Genomic DNA, 26,543 nt, shown 5'->3' with positions numbered 1-26,543 from the left:
GTATCATATTGGGATGCACACATGGTCATTTTCTAAATAGTTTTACAGTTACCAATACTTGGATATGTGACTGACGGGTGAATGGGGTTTTTTTTCCCCTTTCTTCCTTCTCGTTACAGATGTGACCATAAATCACCCCTGAAGAAGAGGTCAACTGTGTATATACCTCGAAACGTTGGGTTCTCTTTATTGTACAAATTATCCACAATAGAGGGGGTCATTTATTGTTTCATGTATATGTAATTCTAGTATACATCCAACTTTTCATGTGCAATGCTATAGGTTACTTGTTTTTAGTGGCTTTTTTGTCAAATACAATTTCAAATATAAAACAATTTTCTTTTTTATTAAAAAGTGCTGGCAACCCAATTTAAATTCCCACCGAGGGTATACACTCATTTTTGAGTGTTCTTGTTTTCATGTCTATAGGGATGTGGGTTTGGCACCTAGTATATATGGGATGGACACCAATTCTTTCTGCCTTTCGTAAATAACCCCCATTGTGTTCAATGATGATTGTTTACATCCATGCTTTGCGATCGCTATGCAAATGCTGCAACAAAAAGGGTACTGTGCGAGTTTTCTGCGTTGCGATTTTCCTCTCCATAGACATAAAAAAAAAACACATTGAAAACGCATCTTGTGTTCAGATGCGTGTGAATACCTTTTTCTGTATAGATTTTTACATATCCCCCCCAACCCACAGAAATCACAGCTGTGCCCATTCCGAAAACACAGTAAATTTGCATTACAAATCGCACTGTCTTTAGCACAAAACGCAATGCAATATGGCACTGAACTCTAGGAAAAATCTGCACGAGAATTGCACCAATTCGCATTGCATGGGTGTGAACCCAATGTTAAGCATGTATTCTTTAGATGCAGTCAGCGAGGACTGTCCTTATATCAATTACTTCCTAGCCATAGGTACTCTATGAAGGAGAGACACTGGTCAATATAAGCATTACCTGTAATGGCATTCAAATACAGGTCTCCAATAAACCAAGAATATGAAGGTATGAAGTGCAAATAAATCCAATGCTGCCAAGTCCCACCTTTAAAATCCACTTTATTTTGCTTTTTTCATACAGAACTTAAGGCATCTGCACAAGACACACAACTCTTGCAGAGGTTATAAAATCTTTCCTTTTTTTGTTTTTTTTAATCATTTTTAATTCCTTATATTTGTTTGTACATGTTGGTCAGGTACCATTCACTTGTTTGTCATTTTTGTTCCCTAAAACTGTGTAGGCGTTTGAGATATGACCGTTAAACCAGTGTTAAATCAATTAAATATTTACATAGCACAACACATTAAGCTTTGTAACACTCACAGAGGGGGGCTTTGGGTGAGGGGGAAAGAGGGATAAAATCACATCAAAAATATGACGAACACCACCAGTATAATGTTCAGAATCAGCTATTTACAGGTCCCCTAATATGAAACGATAATTTATTTATTTTAAATGTTTTGTAAACTGGCCCCACACAGGGCCTTAGAGATGCGTTTAAAGGGAAGATTTAACCACTTATGAGCTGGGGATATGGGAAGAATAAACTCCATCTATATCTCAGCACAGAAGAAGATAAATCATCAGGACTGGAAGCACACTCGTTATGCTACCCTGGATCATGTGCCATTTACATCGGTTTCCCAGATGGTTTCAAATCCTACAAAAGAAGGTATGGCTAATTAAAAAAAAAAAAAAAGAAAACAAAAAAAATAATATTAAAACAAAAAAAAAAAAAAAAACCCACAAAAAACAAAAAAAAACAAAAACAAAAAAACAATGTATTCAATTGGACACTGTTTAGCTGCCTAGTTTTATCCCTTAATTTGGACTCTGAAATTGACTCTGCCAAGGAACTTGTCTCTTTCATCCTCATTCTTCAGGTTAGGAGAACCATAAATCTTGCACTCTAGCACTATCTCTGATGTACCGGTAGTATTGGATGGTACAATCTTCACTGCAACCAAAGGCTGCACGTATTGCATCTGCAGAGAGGGAGAAAGTAACAGAAAGGTTAATTGGAAGAAAAGTGTCATTAACAGGCACACTAATTACAGATCAAGCGCTTATATAGGATGTGGTTTTCAAACATACAGAAAAATCATGTCCACAGGGCAAGTGAAGCTAGACACTTTTATAAGCCTGTTCTGCCATCTCATGTCTGGTAGTAGAATATCTGAGGTCCCTTCAGGCACACAAATTGATGCCCTTTGAGAGATCACTGGAAAGGGATGCATTTAAAATGTGCTCATAGGTCAAGCAAGACATTTTTATTTCAGATTTTAGGTAGCTACTGAAAAAGTAAGAAACTCTTTAAAACTGACCATGTGACGAGAAAAAAAATAAATAAATAATGGTGCCCCTGTAAATAGGAGATCTTCTACTTACTGGTCCTAACACCTGTGCTACGGTGCTAATAAAATCCACTTCAGAAACGGCCATATCCATGGTTCCCCCCCAACAAGCAATGCTGTTCCTTCCAGTAGTCCCTACCATACCCTCGCTTTCTTGGTCACCATTGTTGCTGGCACAGAAAGTGATGGGAAATGCTATAAGTTATCTTGTGATAACCAAGACGGTATTACTATCCACTCTCGGTTTTGTCTCCAAAGCATAAAATGAAATCTCCAGAGGGGGTCTTAACCATTCCATACTTTAAACGTGAGTGCTCATCCATGCCCCCTGTTCTCAAGCGTCTGACAATGCCAGCTGTAATATCCTCCAGCCTTGGAGCTATGGATGCCACCGGAGCAGCCAGGGACTGATCAATCACTGCTGCCCAGCTGGAACCGAGGGAACATCAAAGACAGCTGACGGAACCAAAACCAATGCCTGATTACCACTGCTCAAACGTGATTGTACTTTTAAAGCAAATTAAAGTGTTAACTAATTTATTACGCCTAGAGCAGCCCTGCTCTTACTTTCTGCCATCCATAGCAAGCAGCTTGCTTGAACTCAGCCCTCGGAAGGGTGGAGGGGGAGCTGAGAGCACAAGCGGAGGACCCCAAAAGAGGTTTAGGCCTGCTCTGTGCAAAACAATTGCACAGAGAAGTTAAAGATGTTTATTATTAAAAAATGCAACAAACCTTTACAATCACGATCTCCCGTGCTGGAAATGAGCAGTGCATGTAAAGATTCATGACGTTATCTGGGAGTGACAAATTTCCTTCTGTCGAATGAACAGAAGGACCCTTCTGTTTTCATCCCACTAAACTCGTTATGCCTTTTTTTCCCCCCCCATTTTGTAACCGACACAGACTTTATTTCATAAACTGGTGATTTTTGGGGAAACAATTTTTTTTTCTCTCCCTTTGACATCAAATTTGGCCCAGTTCACACTGCTGTGACTTGGGATTCGACTTGTGAAACCCCAAGTTACATGACATGTGAAATCTCATGTTGGTTGAGAGCTGTCTTAATTAGCACTACTGAAATCGCTCTGACTTTAGAGAAAGTTCCTATACAACTTCAAGGTGACTTCTATCCGACTTGTGCCCATAGACTTTAAAGAAGTCGCCTCCAAGTCAGTTCCTCATCTATATTGATGCTATTTGGATCCGACATTACAGAGATTAGACCAGGTATTCCCTACGGTGTAGTCCACCTCCCTCACTTCAAAATCACATTAAAGTAGTAGTCAAGTCACCAGAAAATTGCCTGGCAAAGTTGCACATTAGGTCGCAGTATTGTGAACCAAGTCTAAATCAAGACCTTAATGAAATGGCAATGCACAAATGAGAGGGACAAAAGATGAGATAAAAGAAAAGTTTGAGTTCTGCTTTAAATGTAAACCTTAATATCGGCTACCAAAACCAATCATTGTTAAACTCATCTCTAAAGAGGTCACTTACATGGATTTTCTTTCCATAATATGGAAAATACATCAAGTCTAGCTTCCCGTATTCAGGGTAATACTGCAGGCTGACGTTTTCTACCTGCAAAGGTTAGAGACTGCTTGTTAGCAAACATGCCATTGTGCGTGTTAAAAACATAGTATATATATTAAAGACATTAATGAACTTCTTAAAGAGACAGACAGCTTCACTTTTACCATTCAGTGAAGCGACCCTGTCTTTCAAAAGGCTTCCTCCTTCCAACCCACCGATACCTTTCCAGCCATCATCTGCCATTCCTTCCTCTGCCCCTGTGACAGTGCTCAAGTATAGTGGCCAATCGCTGCATCCATGCACTGTCATGTGATGGGTCAGAGTGTCCTTTACAAAGCCATTGCATTACATGGCAGTAAGCACAAGGGGGAACATTTATCAAATCTGTCACTAGTCAAAGCAATGCTAAACAGGAGCAGCAACACACATCACAAGCCAGATTTGTTAAATTCCTCCTCTGAGTGTGAGTGTATTTTTTTAAAATTTGAATCAAATTTCATGAAAATGCTTTTGGAGTAGAAAAATCAAAAAAAAAAAAAAAAAAAAAGATAGTTTTCTATTTAGGATATACTAATAATGTATTCAGCATGAAATGGAGCTTAGTTATGTAGCATGAGGCTGCATATTGTGCAATATTTACATTTTTTGGTAAACTTATTGAATAAATCCAAGCTCTGAAAGCCGAGATAACATGTACTGCATTCACACGATTTCCCAATAACCATAAAAACAAAGTTCAGGAATATTCCTTTATTTGTTTTGCAAATCTATGTACACTACAAACTGTACAATTGAATTGGTTCTAACCGTTTTAGAAAAATGACAGCTTATTATAAATAGTAAACCTTAATTTTGTTTGCAAATATTAAAGAGTCTAACTATCAGCAAGAATGAGTCCTTACATTTAAAGAGCACCTGTCATTTCAGATCCATCATGGCAGTGCCCGTTAGCGGGCATCCACTCACCTGCTGCCGCCACGCCCCTCACCTTGTTGTGTCGTGAATGGGACTGTCGGTGAGTCAACAGTGAGTCAGAGGAGGAGTTGCTACGGGACAGAGATGACAGTCGCCCTTTAAAAATTATGATTTAAATCAAGCCTTTTTATTAGTGATTTAAATTGTGATTTAAATCAAATCCAACCTATTTGTGACTATTTGTGTTGCTAATTTGCTTGATAAAATGTCCCTCAATGTCTCTTCAAAATGACAGACCATTATAATGCACTTTGCTGAAGTCACACCACAAAAAAAAAAAAAAAAAAATACAATCGGTTGCCATAATACAAATTAAAAAAACTATTTGAATAAATTTGAAATTGTCCGACAGTCCATTCATCAGATAAGATTATTAATGATTACACTGCTTTGAACACATGGCTGCACCCCTAAGAACAATGAATGAGGGGATACTGGACTACACCCTAAAAAGCACGAAGCATCATCCTGCAGACGAGGCAGTACAGGGGACAAGATTTATAAACATTTGTTCCATAGCTTGTGAGGACGATTGTGGATTTGTGTATTCAGCTGCTCTCACAAACTGAGTTAACTGAGCGCAGCTACAGCTGCCTGAAGAAAAACAAAACACGTGGGGCAATGAGTAAGGGTGTGACTGTGACAGGGGGTAAAAGGTGCTGGCTTACAGCCTGTAACACAGGAACAGACCCTGCTGTGTTCTGTACACCCCAGCAGTGCTCTGTGGCATTGTGGGAATTCTCCACATACTCTTGTAAGAAAAGTATCAGCACCACAATCTCATCTGATCACCCACAGGGAGCACTCACAGCCTTATTTATCAAAGGTTTCCAGGAGAACTCTGACTGCACAAACCACCAGCCAGGTTAATCCTTTCATGCACTGCACTCAGAGTGAAAGCCTCTGAAAGAAGCTGGTGGGTGAATAATGGATATGTTCAGCGTTCAAAAAAAAAAAAGAAGAATAAAATGCACATCTTTTTGCAGGTCAAAAAATATGCATTGTTTTTTCCTTAGGCGCCTGTAAAGCATTGCACCCATGATCAGCAATCTCAGGCTTCTGCAGACATCAGTGTAAGCCAAGTGGTTCTCAACCTCAGTCCTCAACTACCCTCAATAGGCCATGTTTTCAGGTTTTCCTTTACTTAACACAGCTGCTTTAAATACATATCAATGACATGGTATTGATAACAGCTATTTTATCTAAGGGAAGTTCCCAAAACATGGCCCACTGAGGATCCTTGAGGACGAAGGTTGAGAACTGGTGTATCTGACTGCTCGCACCGGCAGGTATTTACACGACAGGAAGACTCAATGAACTTCCTAGAATGCTCAACAGCACCGCCGTAGTTCGAGATATTCATTCACACCAAACGTGCATGAAAACTGATGGGTAAACTGCGCAGATTTCACTTGCGGACACATCAGTTTTCATGCACGTCAGTTGACCTTATTTACGGCAATGTTGATGTCACGTCAGGTTTTTCTTCCCCAGAAATAAATCTGCATGCTGTAGCATGAACAGGGCACATTGTTTTTTTTGTACTCTTGTAAAACAGGTGCAGAAAAACTGACCTCTCTGCACCATGGTGTGAACGAGGCCTGAGAACTACAAGCTGTCAGCAAAGGCTATCGGTACTTGTAGTTCATTTATTTACATAAAACTGAAGGACTGATGTGGTCCTGTGGGTGGAGCCAGGCATGGCCATGTTCTCTTCAAATTGTGACAGTGGGTGCAGAAAGAAGATTCCTGGCCCACTGTCACAGGAGGGAGGGGGAGCATGAATCGACAAGAGGCTGCAGGAGTGGGAACTTGTTTCATGCTCCCAAAAGGTGAACTTCTCTTTTAAACCCTGCAGCATCAATCTGAATGAAATGTAACATTTGGGTGGAGCCAAATGTGTTATGATCTTAACCTGCTGCCACTATTCACAATATCCTATATAACCATTTACTTACCCTAGAAGTACAGTTTATTTTCGGATTTCCTAGTGGTTTTAGTCCAATTACCTATTAAAAAACAAAAAAAAAACAATACACATAAGAGATGGTCATAAAATGTGAATTCACAACATTAAAATGACGTTTGATAAAGGAAAAATAAATAAAATAAAAAACTTGTAATAATGTGGTTAATGCAGGAAAAAACCTCTCCAATTACCCCAAAATTCTGATCAAAGCATAAAAGCTGTAAGGGAAAAGTTCATAAAATGCAGGGATTGGTCAGATCAGGTTTTTCTTTAGTGGTCTCTGTTCTGCACACAAGATTTCCCTTCCTGTCCCAGAGACACAAAACAGGAAGCGACAGCTTTTAGACACCTTTAGACAGCCATCAGCTTAAGGTTACCCACAGATACAGTCTGAAGAAGCAGGCAATTTCAAGTTGAAGGCTTGTTTTTCCTTCAAGAAAGACAACTCATACAAAAGATCTTTGATAGGCAAGCAGAGAAATTTAACCGTACAGCCAGATTTGTGTAAAGATTTCCAAGAAAACCGATTAGAAAGGACCATGGGAGGCAAGTTTGATGAGTCATGTGCATTTCAATTTAAAGTTAAAGTTATACTGATTGCAGTACGAGTTTCCTGTGCCCAGAAGCATTGTTTCAATATGATCAGTCATTATGATATTTCCTTCTCAGTAGAGAAAACAAATAATGAAGCCAAATCTTAACGATGGGAATGCTGTGACATGTATCAATTAGCACCTGCCAACCTACCTGTTGGATACCTGATTGCTGTTCAATATGAGCCATAGAAGCCTGTCTCCATACATAGTGAAGGCTAAAGTTAGGCAAGTATCATGACTTCTATAACAGCTGTCTTTTCACCCATTAGGCAGAAGTGATCTCTTTAATCTGAGACATTATCCAATTATGATGCGCTTTGTTAAAGAATATCGGTAGTACAAAACTATACAAATGGATCAGACCACTGGCAACTGGCAGGTTATATTTGTTATCACTTCACAATTATAGTTCAAGTTATGGGGCACCATACAGGCTTCATCTTGCTCAAGACACAATGAGAAAAGCAGAGCACTGTATGTAAAATGGTTCTGTCATCTTAAAAGCTGCCTAACTGCACTGATTGGTCCAAGTAAAAGGAACCTCATACAACGGGGGCCAATCCTAGCATTCAGGCATATGGAACTTTCTGCAGACAGACAATGCACAGACATCAGACAGCATACCCTGTTCATCTTGACAATCACGCAAGGGCTTCCTTCATTGTACCCAAAGAACTCATTTCCTTCAAGCCCGGCACAGGGGCCCAGGGAGGACCTGTTAAACTGGCAAGACAGTTTTTTCTCTTCTCCTTCCTGTTCAAAATAGTGGCCTGGCGGGCATTGCACATTTGAGGCTTGTAGACTGTCGTTGTATGCTGGAAAACACAACAGAAACAATGAGGAATGGCAGAAAATAAAATGGCTAAACACTTTGGGAATAACCAGGGATAATAGAGGAAGAGGTAGACATTTAGCAGCCATCATGGTTCAGCAGCTTTCCATCTATAATATATCTCTATCCATATCCATATACACACACACACACACACACGCACCTCCTCTTCCGTGCCCACCCCCCCAAGGAATTTTTCATGTTGCCTTACACACTGGAATTAAATGGGGCTTTTTTTGGAGCCTTGTATTATTTGATGTACAAAACATGCCTAAGGGTCCTTTCACATGGGGCGGATCAGTGCTGATCCGCCCGGTGGATATCCGCCTGCTCAGCGGGGATCGCCAGAGCGCTCTCTGCTGAGCAGGCAGAGGACAGGTCCGCCTCTGCACACTGCGCAGGGACGAACCTGTCACAGCGCCGCTCTCCCCTATGGGAGATCGGGCGACGACAGACTGCAGTGTCCATCGTCACTTGATGCGATCACGGATCGAAAAATTGCTTTTTCCTCCGTCACACTTTCAGATCGGAGGGGGTCGGATGTTAGCGGACCTCTATGGAGCATCCATTCAGGTCCGCCTGAAAAACTGACAGGTGGACCTGAACGGATCGTCCATGTGAAAGGGGCCTAAAACTCAGTTCACACTATGAATCACACAGGAACGAGTATGCGTGCTCCTGTTCATTTCACATGCAATTCAGTGTGGTGTGATTTGAGCCTGTTCATGGTATGGTACATTTTAACCAATGCGATCTTGTGCAGACAAAGGCATTGGCATTTGCAACCTTTATTTGGGGTGCTGTTAACTTAAAGTAATTGTAAACGCTCATCTTGTAAAACAACCCATTCCATTTAAAATTTAAATGAAAAGCAAAACATTTGCGTATAATTCTAAAAAATAAAAACAAAAACAGACACTTTTTTATTTTTTTTATTATAAGTGATCACATTCCCTCTATTCTCATCTGCACAAGAGCTGGGGGAGGAGACACAGCAGTATACCAAGCTTCGAAGGGAATGGCTGTGCAGTGGGTGTGTGTCAGGACAAGTCTGATCATTGGAGAGCAGGACGAGTTCCCAGCACAGCTAGAGAATGGACCATAGTGCGGTTTCCTGCTTAGTGTGGTCAGTATTTAATAGTAAAGCAGAGGTACTGGCAGGATCACCAGGGATTTCACACAAAGGAGGCAATACAAAAGAGAACAGGATACTTTTTATATAAAAGTACATAGTACAGCAGGCACAGGAATATGAAATGCTGTGGTAACACTTTAACATTGACAGATTGTATCTGCAGTGTGTTTTGAACACAGTGCGGAAAACATGCATGGATTGGGTTTCCCCGCACCATGTTTTAGTGTAAACCAAGGCTTCTTTGAAAACGCAAAATAAAATAAATCTTAGAGTGTGAATAAGTATTCGCCATCTTTGCTATGAAATCCCCAAATAAGATTTGGTCAAAACTGTTCAACTTCAGAAGTCCCTCAAATAGCGGATTGCATATGTGCAACCTGCATGCAATAAGTGCTATATGTCAGTATAAATATAATACACCTGTCTACAACACCACTAAGCAACATGAAGACCAGGGAGCTATCCAAAAAAAAAGGTCAGAGACAAAGTAGCAGAGAAGTATAGAACAGAATTGGGTTATAAAAAAAAATCCCAACCTTTGAACAACCCACACAGCACCATTAATCTACAGCAGAGATGGGAGTATCTGTCCAAAGGACCATTTTAGGTTGTACACTCCACAGAGATTCATGGAAGAGTGGTCAAAGAAAGTCACGGCTTTCTTTATAGAAATATAACAGTGAAAAATTGAAGGGGGCCTGAATACTTTCCATGCCCACTGTACCAAGACCAAAGCCCTGAGTTCCTGGGGTCCAGCCCTACAAAGTGGCGTTACAGGTTAAACCTCGCTTCGGATACGAGGCTCCAGGTACCATACTTTTAGGCCTAGAGGCACTTTGGATGGATCTGGTCTTTATGGAGGCTATTTAAATCCAGCATGGATCCCTCCAGTGGAGCTCCTCAGAGCACATCTTCACTCGTGACCAACACCTTAGACACTGGCAACCCCCCCCCCCCCCCCCCCAAAAAAACAAAACAAAAAAAACTGATGTGCTCCTGGAAGGAGGAGGGGTTATATAGGGAGTGAACTTCCTGGATTGGGTATAACCAGTGTCCATCACCTGAAGGTGGCCTATAATCCATGAATTACTTAAGGCTCTGTGTCCCAATGATGTATGATAAAGAAATGAGGCAGATTGCTGCTCCAGAGGAGTACAATAATCCACCAAAAAGGAAGGGCTGGGTGCTAGCTCTGGCTCACAACCGAACATGTAGACCAAGTGAGAAAAATTAGCTGCACATCAACATTCGTCCAACAGGTTTATTGAAAGACCGTCACCAGGAGAAAAAAAAATAAATAAATACAGACGTATCACAAACACATTGTGCCAGACCCAAAACATACTGATAAAAAAAAAAGTACACTTCAGTGGTTTAAAAGGGAACATTTAAATGTTCTATAATGGCATAGGCAAAGTTCTGATTGAGAATGTGTTGATCAACCCCCTGTACACCAAAGCCACCATCTAACTTGAAGGAGCTTGTTTGGTTTTTGCTCATTATTTAAGGAAAAACTAAAGTGGCAAGATGTGCAAAGCTAATGGAGACCAACACCAAGAGAGTAGCAGCAAATGTTGACTCCAAAAATATTACCTTTGGGGGACTACTCTACGTACACAAGATTTTTTTTTTTGTGTACATCACATGCGCAAAGCCCTCCAAAATACATTTTAATTCTAAGTTGTAATGCAATAACCATGGGGCTGAATACATTCACAAGGCACTTGTTTTCCTATAAGGGACATCTACAGGCAGTGCTTCATCTGTGCGTTTTTCTGTCACTGCAACCAATTAAAGAGGAACTAGTAAAATTGTTAGCTCCAAGTCAAAGTCCCACAAAATGGTCTTGTCTACAGTATGAGTGGCAGGTACTCTTTAAGAATATTTAACACAAAGAAACATGTTGCTATCAGTACGAGAGGTACAATGCTGGAAACAGCAATCTTTGCAGATATTTTTCTGCCTCAATTCTACGGGACAGAAGGTCATTTCAGCCCTGCTGGGAAGTGAACAAGTGACCTTCTGATCACAGCACGTCTAAGAAAGGCACATGTAACCATTTCATCACTGGACAGCTTTACCATAAACACAGCTAAAGCCTTGTAAAATCTTAATAAGCAGCTTCAGTTCAGCTCCTCCAGCACTCAGTAGAAAAACACTGGTGCTGTAAAGCCAGTCTCCATAACACCACAAAAGTTGTAATCTGACAGAGAACCTAGAGCAGATTCTGGTTTTAGAGCCAGGTCACACACACTAGGATACACACAGGAATGCTCTGCATGTTTATGTGCGATTCCCATGCAGATCAGAGGGGCTGCGATTTGAGCCCATTCATTTTAAAATTGGCTCACTTCACCAAAAGTAGTGCGTGCACACACTGCAGAAGTGCCATGCCATTTTGTTGACAAAATTAATACCATTTTAGTCTACTAAAATATGACCAACATAATTCAGATGACCAAAATATGGCTAAAATATTTTTTGTCGACTAAATTAGTACTACTTTAGTTGACTGAAATACGACTAAAACTAAAATGACATTTTAGTCAAAAGACTAACTAAAACTAAATAGAATTTATATAAAAAACAGCTAAATCTGTGTCTGTAGTACATGTTCCAACCTAAATACCATAAATAACATGTCATTAGATTTTTACTCCAGGAATATATAATGTTCGGCAGCTCTAAAGAAATCATGCATTCAAATTTAACTAAACCCATTCAATTTTAGTAGACTAAAAATGTACTGGAGATTTTAGTTGACTAAAAAACACAACAAACTAAAAAAATGGCGTTTTAGTCAAAATACTATACCCAAATCAAAATTTGATGTAAAAAACAACAATGGTTATATATCACAATGGCTAAATCTGTCTGTAGTGCATGTTCAAACTTTAAAGTGGTTGTAAACCCTTACAACACACTTTGACCTATAGGTAAGCCTAGATTAAGGCTTATCTGTAGGTCCAAGAAATATCTCCTAAACCTACACGGTTTAGGAGATATTTGCCCGAAGACAGGCACCGCTGTCTACGGCGCATGTGCCGTAGACAGCGGCGCGCAGGCGCACTGAGCGCGGCATCGTCAACAACAATGACGCGGGAGTGACATCATCACGGCTTCGACGAATGACAGCGGCGGAGCTGCGAGACCCCACCGAGAAGATGGATGCGCCGGACTACAGGGGACAGCGGTGACTTCACTGGCTCCCGTGTCAGGTAAGTGACACATAATGGGCTACTATGCAATGCATAGTAGTCCATTATGCTTTGCCTTTGCAGGGAATCAAAGAGGAAGTAAACCCATCAGGATTTACTTCCTCTTTAAATACCATAAATATAAGCAGGTTTTGATTTTTTTTTACTCCAGGAGTATATAATGGAGTTTGGAAACTCTAGAGAAATGCTTGAATAATGCATTACAATTTAACTAAACCCATTAGGATTTTAGTCAACCAAAATGAACAAGAAATTTTAGTTGACTAAAATGGAGAAATTCCGATGATTAAAATACGACTAAAACTAAATTGAAATTTGATGTTAAAATGAACACTGGCAAACACTTTGAAAATGTAAGTTAAAAAATGTTGACGGTGTAGTCATCCTCACAGGACTTTTGATGTGGGAACCAATTCTTTTTACTAGATGTGGGTTGTGTAATAGGTCATTTTCATCTCCATCTTCATGCCCAGCACCTGTTCTTTATCAGCCACTTGCTACTTATTTTAACCACTTCATTACCCATATAATCATACGACGTCCGCAGATGGGATCTCCCATCCTAGGTGGGAGTCACACGACGCCCGCGGCTTCCCGGTAGTATAGTGTGCGCTGTGTCATTCAGGAGCTGATGCGGTGGCCGCTCACAGAGCAGGAACGTGGAAATCTTTCCCCTATTTTGTAGGCCCTATAACTTTTGTGCAAACCAATCAATATAAGCTTATTGCAATTTTTTTTACCAAAAATATGTAGAATACATATCAGCCTAAAAAAAATTTTTTAAATTGGGATATAACAACAAAGTAAAACTTTTCAAAAAAAAATTGTCGCTCTTTTTTGGTTTATAGCGCAAAAAATAAACTGCAGAGGTGGTCAAATACCACCAAAAGAAAGCTCTATTTGTGGGGAGAAATTGATAAAAATGTCATGGGTACAGTGTAGCATGACCGTACAATTGTCATTCAAAATGTTACAGTGCTGAAAGCTGAAAATTGGCATGGGCAGGAAGGAGGTGAAAATGCCCTGTATTGAAGTGGTCAAACAAATAAGAAGAGAATACTGGGGAGGACTGAAGGAGCCACATTTAGTGTACCGATGTACTCTATGCACCTTGTGCAAAACTCAGAAAAATTACACATGTAAAGGCATGGGTGGGTAAGATTATAATTTTCTGGACAGTCCATAAGTAACCATCAGCAATGGGACAGGTCTGTTGTCACGAATATCACTGCCCTATTTACCATTTGACCTTACTGCAGGCAGCAGAGACTTAATTACCTTTTGCAAAAAATAAAAAAGGGCCTAATACTGCTACCTGGGACTGTTATGCCTAGCGCACACTAGTTTTTTTTTTTTTTCCCCCGCTCCATCCAGGAGGGCTGAACGGAAAAAAACAAAAACAAAAAAAAAGAAAACGACAGCCCAGGAGGAGCTACTGTACTAACAATCTAATGTTAGTACAGCAATCTCCCCTGCTGTGCTATTGTGTTCTGGCAAGGGACAGCCCCCCCCCCCCCCCACCCGAACACTCCAGTCAGCGCTCCCAGCCATTGGCTGAGTGCGCTGATTGGGAGCCATTCGACAGAAGCCTGCTGAACAGTCTTGCTTCTGTTGCACCGGCAGCCATACACACGTAGGCCAAATATCAGCCAGTTTCTATTGAATTGGCCGATGCCACCTGACATTCTGCCCATGTGTACTAGGCTTTAGCAATTTTAAGCACAAAAGTCATCTAGAAGGTATAGACAAAAACTTTACACCTCCCAGATCACTTTTTTCTACGTTTAGAAGTTTATACTTAGCGGGTTTAGGTGCATTTAGAGACCAATTCTGGACATTCAGAACTTTTTTTTTTTTTTTTTTTTTAAAAAGGTAAAAACACACAATGTGAATGGCTCCATTGATAAATCAATACCTACACCCCCCCCCTCCCCCGTTTAGAAATGTCCTCTAAAAACAGGTTCAACCATGCCAGTGTGAATGAGGCCTAAATTCCATTTTTTTCCCCATAGTAATGCAGAGCTAAGTGCTAATGCTAAAAACAGAATGAGAAAGCAGATTTAGAAATAAACTAGTTACAGTTATGCTTCCTGAACATAAATTTAAGTGACAACCCCATTCTACTTATCTGATGTACCAAATTTTTATGACTATTTTATATACAGAATTTCTCTCTGGGAGCATATGCAGCAGAGCAATTGGCACTCTGCAGAACTTAGGAAAAAATAAACAAATATAAAAAATAAAAAAAAATAAAAAAGGCCACAGCAATGTATTTCTTCGAAAGATGCTCACTTATTGGTAAACAGCCTTTTACTATAGGAGTAGCAGAGAAGAAATTCTATTTTTCTTTTATTTGCTCCAAGCTGGCTCGGTTCTTGCATTTGAAGAACCAGCCAGTTATTTTTAAGATGTGAGCAATTTCTGCAAAATGTACATCGACCAATCATACCTTTATGACCACTGACAGGTTAAGTGAATAGCACCGATTATCTCGTTACAATGGCATCTGAAATTTGTGGGCTATATTAGGCAAGTAAACATGTTGCCCCTGAAATAGATGTGCTAAAAAGCAGAACAAATAGGCATCACAGCTTGTTGTGTATGGGGCTGGGTATACTGGTCAGGGTGTCCATGCTGACCCATGCCCACAGTCAAAAGTGTCTGCAATGGGCAAGTGCGTGTCAGAACTGGACCACGGAGCAAGAGAAGATGAGGGCCTGGTCCGATGAATCCCGTTTTCTTTTACATTATGTTGGACGGGTGCATGCGATTCACTTACTTGAGGAAGAGAAGAAGGCAAGGTGATGCTTTGAAGAATGTTCTGCTGGAAACCTTGGATCCTGTCATTTCTGGATGTTATTTGACACCTCTACACATTTGACCATCTAAACATTGTTGGTGACCAATTACACTCAATTTACACACTGGAACTTACATTCCCTGATGGCAGTGGCCTCTTTCAGCAGGATAATACACCCTGCTATACTGCAAGATGACAAGAATGGTTTGAGGAACAAAATGAGTTCAAGGTGTTGACTTGGCCTCCAAATTATCCAGGTCTCAATCCAATAAAGTATCTCTGAGATGTACTGGAAAAACCAAGTCCAATCCACGAAGAGCCCACCTTGCAACTTACAGGACTTAAAAGGATCTGCTATTGACAGCCTGGTGCCAGATACCACCGCATACCTTCACAGGTCTAGTGGTATCCATAGCTCAACGGGTCAGGGTTGCTTTGGTGGCAAAAGGGTCTGTTCCAGAAGAAAAAAAATAAAAAATGTACCTAATCAATATTAGGTGGGTGGTTATAAAGTTATGGCCAATCGGTGTATGTCTAAAGGCTACAGAATGACTGAACAGCAACCTCTGTGTAAACTACAATGTTCAGTCCAATTAGACAGCCTATAAACAATATCCACTAGTAATACAGAATGCTGTGATAATACTTACGCGTTAGGAAAGTATGAAGAACCTTCACATAGTCGTCATATGTAGTCTTTTCGTTTTTATTAAAGGAGAGTTCCAATCCAGCTGATTTAGGGGAAATCATAAGACCTGGAATTATAGGTAAAACAAATGAGAATTACACTTACATTTATTGAAGAGGCATGAACATTAAAATTCCAGTGATCAGACCACGATTACATTAAACACAATTTATTAATTCCCATAGGTTTAATTTACTGAAAGATAAAATGAAGTCAAGAGTCCGAACAATTTTTAACAGGATAAAACCAAAATTTATTTTAACAAAATTTGCAATGAGTGGTAGCAAATCTGACACAAAAGACAGACATGGAAAAAAAATGAAAACAAATTGTACACAAGTTGTACACAAGTTCCGTGCAATCGGTGACAGTGCCAGCAGGAGGTGGAGCCCCCGGCAGACGGGGCACACAAAGCTGTGTGTGTCAGGCCGGCACACTGACAGTGTAATGTGGAATTTCAGTATGAAAAGCTTTTTTCCCCCCCATCACGGGGGAAGGTGTGGACTGACGCACAGGGCACACTGGACCTGTTGTCAGGAGATTTTCATGAAAACGAAGGTTAAAAAACAGGTAAAAGGAAGTTTATAAACTCAATCACATGGACTACAGAGATTACAGCAGAGACATCAGCTGGCCTATCTATTTTTAAAGACAAAATCCTGGTATTCACTTCTTACAGGGTAATTCAATTTATTCAACCTAAAAGGGTTTACGGATCAGTGAAGGGAAAAAACACATGGAGCACATAGCATTAAAGATTGCACACATGGTCACATTAGGTCAGGCTGCAGCCCCATGGTCGGTTAAATATGACAAGAAGCAGCTCTGCTCCTCTGTATTCTCAGATCATGTCTTATTACTGGCCCCATCACTGCAAGCATGGTCAGCAACCTGCAGCATATAATATACTACTGAGGATGCTTAAAGTGATATTACATTTTTTTTTTCTTTAAATAAAACACCACCAACCAACATGTTATACCTACCTGCTCTGTTGCAGTTGATTTGCACAAAGCAGCCCTGATCCTCCTCTTCTCGACTCCCTCTACAGCTCTCCTGGTCCCTCCCTTCTGTCGAGTGCCCCCACCACAAGGAGCTTGCTATGGGGGCACCCGTACAGGCTTGCTCCCGAGCTGCCCTGTCTGCATCCATTGACAGAACAGGTGGAACAGCCACACCGCAGCATTTGAATGACAGCAGTTGATCCCACTGCTACTGATCTGCTGAGAGAGGAGGGACAGCACTGGGAGAGCCTCAGCTCTCATTCACAGCGCTGGATCGTAAATGGGCTCAGGTAAGTATATGGTGAGAGGGAGGATTCTGTTACACAGAAAATTTCTTTACCCTAATGCATAGAATGCATTATGGCAAAAAGCTTTAGGCTTTGAAACCCCCTTTACTGTATGCAGAGGAAGGTGATCCATTTTCCAGCATCTTTTATATACCTATTTCTACATGTGAGGAAATATTAGTGTAGTAGACTGCAATCATGAAAGATTGATCCAAATGGTATTTTTACCAGTTAGATCTGTGTGATGGTTTAATTCACCAAAGATCATAATACATGGAGAGAAAAAAACAAAAAAAAAAAAAAAAAAACATAAGGCTCGGTACACACCTATACAGTTTGCTTTATCTGCTTCTGCAGTGCTTTTTGCACACCGTGATTTTGCTGCAATTTGCGTTTTTGCATTTGGTTTTGGCCAATTTGTTGTTGGGCAGATTAAAAAACACAAAGTGCTGCAAAAACACATTACATGCTTTTCTGCAGCTTCTCAGTTGAGGTATAGCGAAAAAAATAAAAATAAAAAAACACCACATAGATGAGAACCAGGTCAAGACATTTAGTAACCCAATGGGGTTGGGGGGGGGGGAAGAGAAAAAAAATAATCAAAAAATTAGCCCTTTTTTTATTACAATCACTACTGTAAGGGGTTCGTTTTTTTACTGTAGAACTGTGAAAGTAATATTGTAGTGATTTGCTCTTTTTGTACTATAAAAAAAGGGCTCATTTTAGTTTTAACCCTATAATGTTACTGGCCGATTAATCGATTATGAAAGTAGTAATCAATTTCATAATCAATCGATCAGTTGTTTCAGCCCTAGATTCCATTTACACCTAAGTACCGGTGTAACATGTAAAATGGTTCAAAAGGTCTTTACATTGTTGTATCTTGGCTTTTGCTTTTCATTGGGTACAAAGCTGTATTGCTCAGGTCCACTGCACATTAATGTTACATTAACAGAGCTGGATTTTAGGAGGCCCCCCCCACCCCACTTTTTTTTCTTTTATTTATAAAAACACAATAATGGGAGGATTAACAGTTGAGAACATTGAAATTTATATTAAAACACCAACTCCACATTTGATGTCCATTTAACTAGTTTGTGCGGGCCAAGCTGGCCCACAATCTATTTACTGCACAGCATGCTGGGCGCACTGTATTAAACTGCAGACATCGAGGAATTAAAAACAAAAAATCCAGCTGAATGAAGCCTACTGGAAATGATAAAAATATCCCAATTGTTTATTCTACTTTTTTGTTTTAAAGGGATTTTTTGTTTTTAATTCCTCAATGTCTGCAGTTTTGCAGGTTGCAATCATATTAATGGCAGTAAAATGTCCAAATGTGGAGTATGTTATCCATGCCATGTTGATAAATGTCCCAAGACCAATCAAAACCCTATGAGATTACGAATTAAAAGGTGATCTAGCAAGTATACACATACAGCAGTCTGCATTGAACTAATACGCAGTTATACTGAGAAACTCAAATCCATGGGTTCTGCAAGCAAGAGCTCAGCACTGTGGAGAGAAAATAGTTTACATAACAGGTTAAGAACATTAGAATAGTCCATTATTGGCTTGGGAAATAGATAAAACCTCCCATTAAGCTCAGCCATGCAGCTTAAGCAAGAATTCCTCCATCCTTTTCATAAAATAGATTTTCGGACAGAGTGGTTTTTGCTTTCTGATAAGCAGCGCAGCCTTATCTAGAACATACTGCAACAGAAAATATAACGGATGCACTTAACCAATAAAGAGTGATCTTTATCTCCACAGAAGACGTAAAAATGACAGCTGAAATCTGGTTAGTTAGGTATATTTGTAGGCACATATGGTGAATTAAATATGTATAGGAACCATGACCATATTTTGTCCCAACAAGGTAATTATTCATCTTTACACATGGTTCCACCTTTTAACACCTCTACTCAGATGGCAGCCCATATCTCCTGCAAAACAATTTCTGGGAACCACATTTTCTGAGTTGCAGCTCCTCCAGTTAAAACCGATCTAAAAATACTTGTAAATCCCTTCTACAATAAAACAGCATTCAAATGTAAATAAAATCCCCTTTCCAGCTTCTGTTTTTCCCTTGACAGAAGCCCAATTTGTGGGGGTTTCCATTGTCCCTGTTCAGTGAGTGCGCCTGGGAGAAACTGTTAGCTAGAGGGCTCCCACCCAGTTCTCCCATTTAACCCCTTCTTTTAATTCTTTATCCCTAGCATATTTGGTTGCCAGGACGCTGGAGTCATTGGTTGGTATAGTGCCGACAGCCTCCCAAGTTCTAGCAACCTGTGTGGCAGGGGTCACCTGTGTCCTAGCAACCAAAAGAAAGGCAGAGGGTAGAACAGATATGACCCCTTGCCCTAAATGCCCTGTGACTGTGCTTGTTTTGGAGAAGCACCTGGCCCCAAAGACAAGCACTGTCCATCAAAGTTAATGATTTATCTATCTATCTTTTTGCTATATGCGTGGTCAGAAGGTGGTGGAAATGGCGGTGAGAGGGGATTCTGCCATCTCTGCACCAAGACAAGCTATAAAAATGGAAGATATTGCTATATGTACCTAGGGGACAGGTGCAAAAAAAAATTTAAATATGCATCTCATATATTTGGCCATTTGACTGAATTTCTAGTTTAAAGCGGCAAGATAAAAAAAAAAAAAAAAAAAAAAAAAAAAGAAGGGATAAGAAGGCAAACTGCTCATTCAGATGAGCTAGAAGATCTATGTACAGTCTTTCTACAGGTCACAGAGCAATCCAAGGGAAGGAAAAGCTCTTGCAGTCCAAAAGCACGCAATTCTTAAACACCACTCTAATACAGAATAGGCAATCATGCAGTTGACAGGAGTACTTACAAATATCCAGTGTTGATATAGTACCAACATATACGCTTTGCAGGGTACATTAGGCCGTCGTCAATCAGTAGTGTTGACATATGTACACACACGATCCTGTTTTACAAACACTTTACTTATCTCTTCATGGGCAATAAAGGACACAGAGGAAATCCAACAATTTCTAACTCAGCTAATCATTTGTTTTTTGTTGTTCCAAGGTTCTACCACAATTGTTTGTAGAGATTACTCTATCTGAATTGAGTATCTAAAGTCTGAGATCCAAAAACACACCAATGCCCTATACACACGCTTGGATTTTCCAGCGGAAAATGTTCCATGTGAGCTTTTTGTTAGAAATTCCGACATTTTCTATCTGAATTTCTGTCACACAAAATTTGAAATCTGGAGCTCAAATTTTCAGACAACAAAATCCGTTGTCAGAAATTCCAATCGTGTGTACACAATTCCAACACACAAAGTTCTACGCATGCTTGAAAACAAGCAGAAGAGCCGCACTGGCTATTTAACTTAATTTTTCTCGGATCGTCGTACGTGTTGTACATCACCGCGTTCCTGACGTTCGCAATTTCCGACCAACTTTGTGTAACTGTGTGTATGCAAGACAAGTTTGAGCCAACAATCAGTCGGAAAAATCCATTGTCAGAATTTCCGATCAATGTCCGATCGTGTGTATGGGGCATAACAGACACAGAGTATCAATAAGAATACATACAGATGTAGAAGGTCAGTGTGAAATTACAGCCTTACCTGGAGAGGAAACCCGATCGCGATATTTAGGAACATTGTCATCCAGTGTCTGCAGCATCACCCACATAGTCAGGGTGAAGAGTCCGGCCAGGAAGCCATAGAACACCAGGTAAAAGAGCAGGATCAGAGCTGGGGATAACAAACAGAGTGCATTAGTTAAATTATTCAATTTATTATGTATCACACATTGCTGCCAGAATTCTACTGATAAGGGGGAAAGAAAGGACAAAGAGCTCAAATGGTAAAGCAGCACAAGTCAGCTACATCTGCTATGCGATCATAAAAGGAGTTTTGCCATCTGCATACAGTATGCATATTACCTAGGCTGAGCACAGAATACAGTCACACAGTGTATATTTATTGGTCTGACGTTATCCGCTTCAAACTTTTAAACTGCCCATGTATTTTATAAAAGTATATTTTTTCAAAAGAAAATTTACGTTTGAAAGGTAGGCTTGGCTCCACCATCTACTGGCGCCTGTCATTTGTCAAGCCAAGTGCTGCAGGACCCTCTCAGAAGCTGAAAAGCCTGAACGCTGCATTATATTTTGCAAAAACTTGGAGCACACTGCCTTCTCCTCTCAAGAGAGATTTTTTTTATTTTATTTTTTAGAGAAAACATACTCAGACAGATGCAGCATGGGTTGGATGTTTCATCTGTGACCCGCCAGCTATAACACTGAGAACCAAGCAAACACCGCCAATCACTTGGGTTCTCAGTGCTCCCAAAGATGAGAGCTGGTGACTGTCAGTCACCAGCTCTCCGCTATGTGTGCCCCCCCCCCCCCCTCTTCCTTACTGGAGGGTTGGATGGTGGATGGTGGAGGGGGTGGGGCTGAACAGGGTGCCAGTCCAGGCATCTGGGTAGATCACAACTACATGGTGACTCTGATGTCAGCCAACAGCAGGCTTTAGTCCACTGTCCGCTGGAATAGGGTAACAAGAGTGCAGAACTAACTGCACTCCTGTGATTTATAGGAGACGTACAGCCAAACAGGCTTTGGCTGAACGTCTCCTTCAAAGCAATACAATACTGAGTCCTCAGGCACCTATTGCAAACTGTAGAGGGATGTGCCCTAAAACTGGAAAGTGGCATACAGCAAGTGCCAGAGGTTTGGGACTCTGAGGCATACTATTACAATAGTATACAAATTAAAGCACCAACTGGCACCTCCTAGTCCAAGGGCAGGCAACCTTAGAAGTCAAGATGTGCTAAAACTACAAATCCAATCATGCTTCTGCCTCTGGATATCATGCCTGTGCCTGTCTGAATCTTGCAATGCCTCAAGGGACTTGTAGTTCCACAGCTGATGGAGTGCTAAAAAAGCCAACCCCTGCCCTAGTCCTTCATTCAAAAATGAGTTTTCTTTAAAACTATGGAAGACTACATACTGAAGGTACTGTAACGGCATCTAGTTATTTGCAACAATTTTGCTGCATAACACGCATATACGGTACTTTCACCTTTATTAAGATTGCATGAGGTTATCAGTCAATTAATGCTACCGTGCCCTAGGATGCCCAACTGTTTGGCTGCCAGGGCATATGAATGCACAGCCTAAAAACAAAAGCAGCCAGAGCAAACAAGCATATTGTCTGTTTAGCTAGAAAATGTCTGCCCTTTTATTTTAGAGTTTCTTTTCAGTAGTGGCCAAGCTCATCTAGCATTTAGGAGTCAATGGTAGCAAACTGGGAGCCAGAAGGCATTTTAAAGAAACCAAGAAAAAAAAGTGCTTCCAGAAGCATAAAAGCAGATAAACTGGAAAAGGCTTTCAACTTAGAAGATCCTTATTTGAATTTAAACAATGTTTACCAATAACTCTAAGAGCCGGTTCACACAGGGGCGACTCAGATCCGACTTAAAGTCGCCCCAAGTCACCTCAGGTCGCACAACATGTAGAAATCAATGTAAGTGAATGAGAGCTGTCTTAATGCACACTACTGAAGTCGCTCCGACTTCAGAAAAGGTTCCTGTACTACTTCAATCCGACTTGTAGGCGACTGGTACCCATTGATTTCAATGGAGGTCGTCTCCAAGTCGGATCTCCGTCTATACAGAGGCGACTCAGAATTATCAGCTCTCAAAAGGAGTTCCCCCGAGAGCTCATTCTCTGATTGGTCACGGCAAGTCGCCTGGCCTGGGGCGACTTAAAGTAGTGTTGTAAGTCGCGTCCAAGTCGTGTTGCCCCTGTGTGAACCGAGCCTTAGACCCCTTTCACACTGGCAGAGTTCACCAACGGATCTCCCTGCTCAGCAGCGGATGCCTCTATTGATCCCCACTTGCCAGGCAAGAGCAGAAGATGGTGCAGCCCTTGCCAGCCTGCTGTCCTCTATGGGCTGTCGGATGGAAACTGACCGCCTGTCCGTTTTTATCCGAGAGAGGGGGGAACAGATTGCCACCCATCTGTTTTTAGTGGACACGATTGTATGTCGGTTGACATCCACTACTCCATAGAGAGCAATGAATGGTCCAATCGGGTTTGCCTGAAAAACTGACAGTTATTGGCCCTGTCCGTGTGAAAGGGGCATAAAAAAAAAAAAACATTGTTTGCAACAAGTTGATCTGTCGGGGTTCTTGGTCCTCTGTCTGAGCCAGAAGGTATTTTTAAAGGAGCAAGGTCTCCTATTCAGTTTAAAATAGAAAGAAAAAGTAAAACATGAAAGAGAAAAAAAAAAAACGAATTTTTTGAAAAGTGATCACAATCTGTTTTCAGCTACATAAGGGGCCTTGGAGAGGTGGGGGTGGAGAAACCGCAATACTCTAATCTTCCCAGTGAATGGTTGTGCAGGGAAGGGGATCCAGTGTCTTGGCCATTGGAGGGTATGCAGGTTGTGCTCCCAGCACAGCCTGAAAACTGACCACACTGGATGGATGCGGTTTCATGCCTAGCGTGGTCAATTTGAAATGGAAAAGCAGGGGGAACTGTTGGGAAAATTGGGAACTACACACTAAGGGAGCAATACAAGCTCATATTACGTAAGAGGTTGTATACCTGTAGGTAAAAAAAAAAAAATCTCCTAAACCGTGGTATGCGCCGCACATGCGCGCAAGGGGGATTCTCGGCTGAAAATCCGGCAGTGGCCGGCCGGGATAAAATCTCCCGTGCGCATGCATGGGAGTGACGATATCGCGGCTCCCTCGGCGTGGACATGCTCCCTCGGTGTTTCTTCCGGGTATGCGGTGCATACTAGCTCATTATGCCTTTTGCTTTGCAGGTGGTAAAGAAAAAAAAAAACATTAGCGGGTTTACTACCGCTTTAAGTAGCAGTTGGCCAGACAGAAAAAAAAAAAAAAAAACCCCAGGCCAGTGAGAACAGGCTTTCTATGGAAACAAGCATATTTTAACAAAGAGCCTCAACTTTCACATAAATCCACTCTATACTCTTCCATTTGGTGCTTGAACATCTGAGCCACTAAAAATGGAGGAAAGGGAAATGGGTAATGAAAATTACTGAGCAATTTCTTATCAACTTACATTTAAAAAAATACACTTGAAATATTTTAAAGATCCACTCGAAATATGTCCAGCACGATTATCCAAAAACGCAAATCAACACTTGGGTCGGGAAAGGGCCTGAAAAAACCCAAATGAAACCATAAACCCCCTCACATGGATAAGTCCCAAGCACACCTTTCAGCTGCAAAAACAAACACTGCTCATCCTAACAGAAATGGAAAAATTCCTACGTGGGCATAGGAAGTTCAGGCTGTGTGCTACTAATGATCACACAATCAAAAGATCCTACGCATGTCCACGTTTTCATTGGTCAAAGGATACATGGCGTGCCACAAAAATCGGACTTATTTCAGATGAGTTTATCAGCTGTAGTAAAATCCCCAAATTAGACAAATGCAAGGAGTCAAATGACCCACGTAAATAGGTGCTAGTAACGTATTAAAGTCAGAAAAGCTGAGCCTGGAGAGGGGGAAAAAAAAAAAAAAAAAAGAACTCAGCTAAAACGGTTTCCAAGAATGAAGCTAGCGAAAGATATAGGATGGTCAGATTCACCCACAATAAAGAGACAGCCCATAGATGTACCAGTACTAGTAAATTGCACAAGACCTCCGTGGCCCACTGGTCTGCAGGGAACTGTGCCAGGCCATGCTGCTAATGTATTGCCTGAGATAAGCGGGTGCTGAAAAGTATCCGGGCACGCTATACCATCTCCAAAAGCACGAAGTATAAAAACACCAAAGTATAGAAGTAAATGGTTAACCCCTGAAACTATTCTTTGCCTCCCGTGTTCCACTTGTCCTGTAGACACAACATGTAGCATTAATATATACTGTGCATGAGAAATTAAAAAGGGAACTGCAGTCTGATTTTTGTATCTACACACAGGAAACTATTCAGTTTGATGTGAAGATCATCAGTTTGTGTACTATAAAGCAGATGATTTTTTATTTTTTTTGGTACATAACCAGTTGCCCTCGGACATCTAAATTTGAACCAAAGTCACAATGATTTGAATGATTCCACTGCTGGCAATGGGGTGCAACTTGACATGTGAACTTGAACTGTCAAATCGCATGACAAAATTGCACTGGTGAGAACCAGGGCTTAAAGTGGAACTGAATCCAAAAACGTATGGGATTTGTTTTTGTTTCAACTCATACTTTCCTAGCTGGATGCCGCATCCCCGCCCCCAGCTCTACCACTGAACTAAGCGATCAAATACCGGTGATTGCTTGGTCCATGAGCAGAGAGCTGATGAGTGTTAGTCTTCGTCTCTCTGCTCCGCCCCGCCCCCCTCCTGCTCAATGAAGTGTTGGGCTGCGGAGGGGGCGGGAGTGGCTGGCTCTCTCTCAGGCCAAGTGCTGGTCCAGGCATGTGGGCGAAACCTGAACATGTGGTTGCAATCCTTCCCAAGCCTGGACTGGCTCTGACTTCAGCCAACAGCCCGCTGTCTGCTGAAAACAGGTCACAGGAGTGCAAAACAAACCACTTCTGTGATCCACAGGAGAAGTACAGCCAAATAAACTTTGGATGTACTTCTCCTTTAAAATGCTATTTAATACTTTAATATTCAAAGCAAAACCGACATGCTTTATTTTGTCGAGAAATTAATTTGAAAAACATTCCCCTAGCATTTCTAGCTGCGGCCATCTTGTGCAAGGGCAGACGATTAATAAAGAATTTACTTCCTGAAATCCATCTGCTCTTAGCTCAGGCATGAGAAAGCCCCTCCACCCCTCCTGAAAACTCCTGGGATGTATGACATCCCTTTGTAATGGGCCACAAACCAGGAAGCAACTGAAGAGAAGCAAAAAGAAAAAACACCCACGAAAAAAAAAAAAAAAAAAGTTAAATACAATTAAATAGAATATACTCTTCTACATGTTTACAAATACTAGCAGTGCAATGATTGAAAATTGATAATTGTTGATTGCCAGTGAAGTTCCACTTTAACCACCATGGCACAGATCTATGTGCCAAGTGTGGAATCCAATTACAGCCAATCAACTTTAAATTTACACTAGTAATATCAGTGCAACAGGACATCCAATTGGTTGGTGTTGGTTAGTGCAGGCTG

General features: G+C 40.9%; 1 protein-coding gene across 1 annotated transcript in view; it reads right to left on the bottom strand.

The window, feature by feature from the left end:
- Window positions 1-1,052: 1,052 nt before the first annotated feature.
- The window catches only part of ATP1B3 (ATPase Na+/K+ transporting subunit beta 3), a 68,677-nt gene continuing 43,186 nt past the window's right edge, over window positions 1,053-26,543 (bottom strand). Inside the window, exons 2-7 of the mRNA XM_077488576.1 lie at window positions 21,009-21,137; window positions 16,077-16,181; window positions 8,063-8,253; window positions 6,832-6,882; window positions 3,863-3,946; window positions 1,053-1,996 (exon numbers count right to left, since the gene is read on the bottom strand). Of these exons, the coding sequence (XP_077344702.1) occupies window positions 1,826-1,996; window positions 3,863-3,946; window positions 6,832-6,882; window positions 8,063-8,253; window positions 16,077-16,181; window positions 21,009-21,137 (731 nt within the window). The 3' untranslated portion in view covers window positions 1,053-1,825. The remainder of the gene's footprint in view (window positions 1,997-3,862; window positions 3,947-6,831; window positions 6,883-8,062; window positions 8,254-16,076; window positions 16,182-21,008; window positions 21,138-26,543) is intronic.

The sequence above is a fragment of the Lithobates pipiens genome, unplaced genomic scaffold, assembly GCF_037356315.1.
Source record: "Lithobates pipiens isolate NorthernLeopardFrog02 unplaced genomic scaffold, aLitPip1_a1.2 Scaffold_18, whole genome shotgun sequence".
In the NCBI taxonomy this organism is placed as follows: domain Eukaryota; kingdom Metazoa; phylum Chordata; class Amphibia; order Anura; family Ranidae; genus Lithobates; species Lithobates pipiens.
The sequence above is the reverse complement of the archived record's forward strand: the minus strand, read 5'-3'. Positions and strand labels throughout refer to the sequence as shown.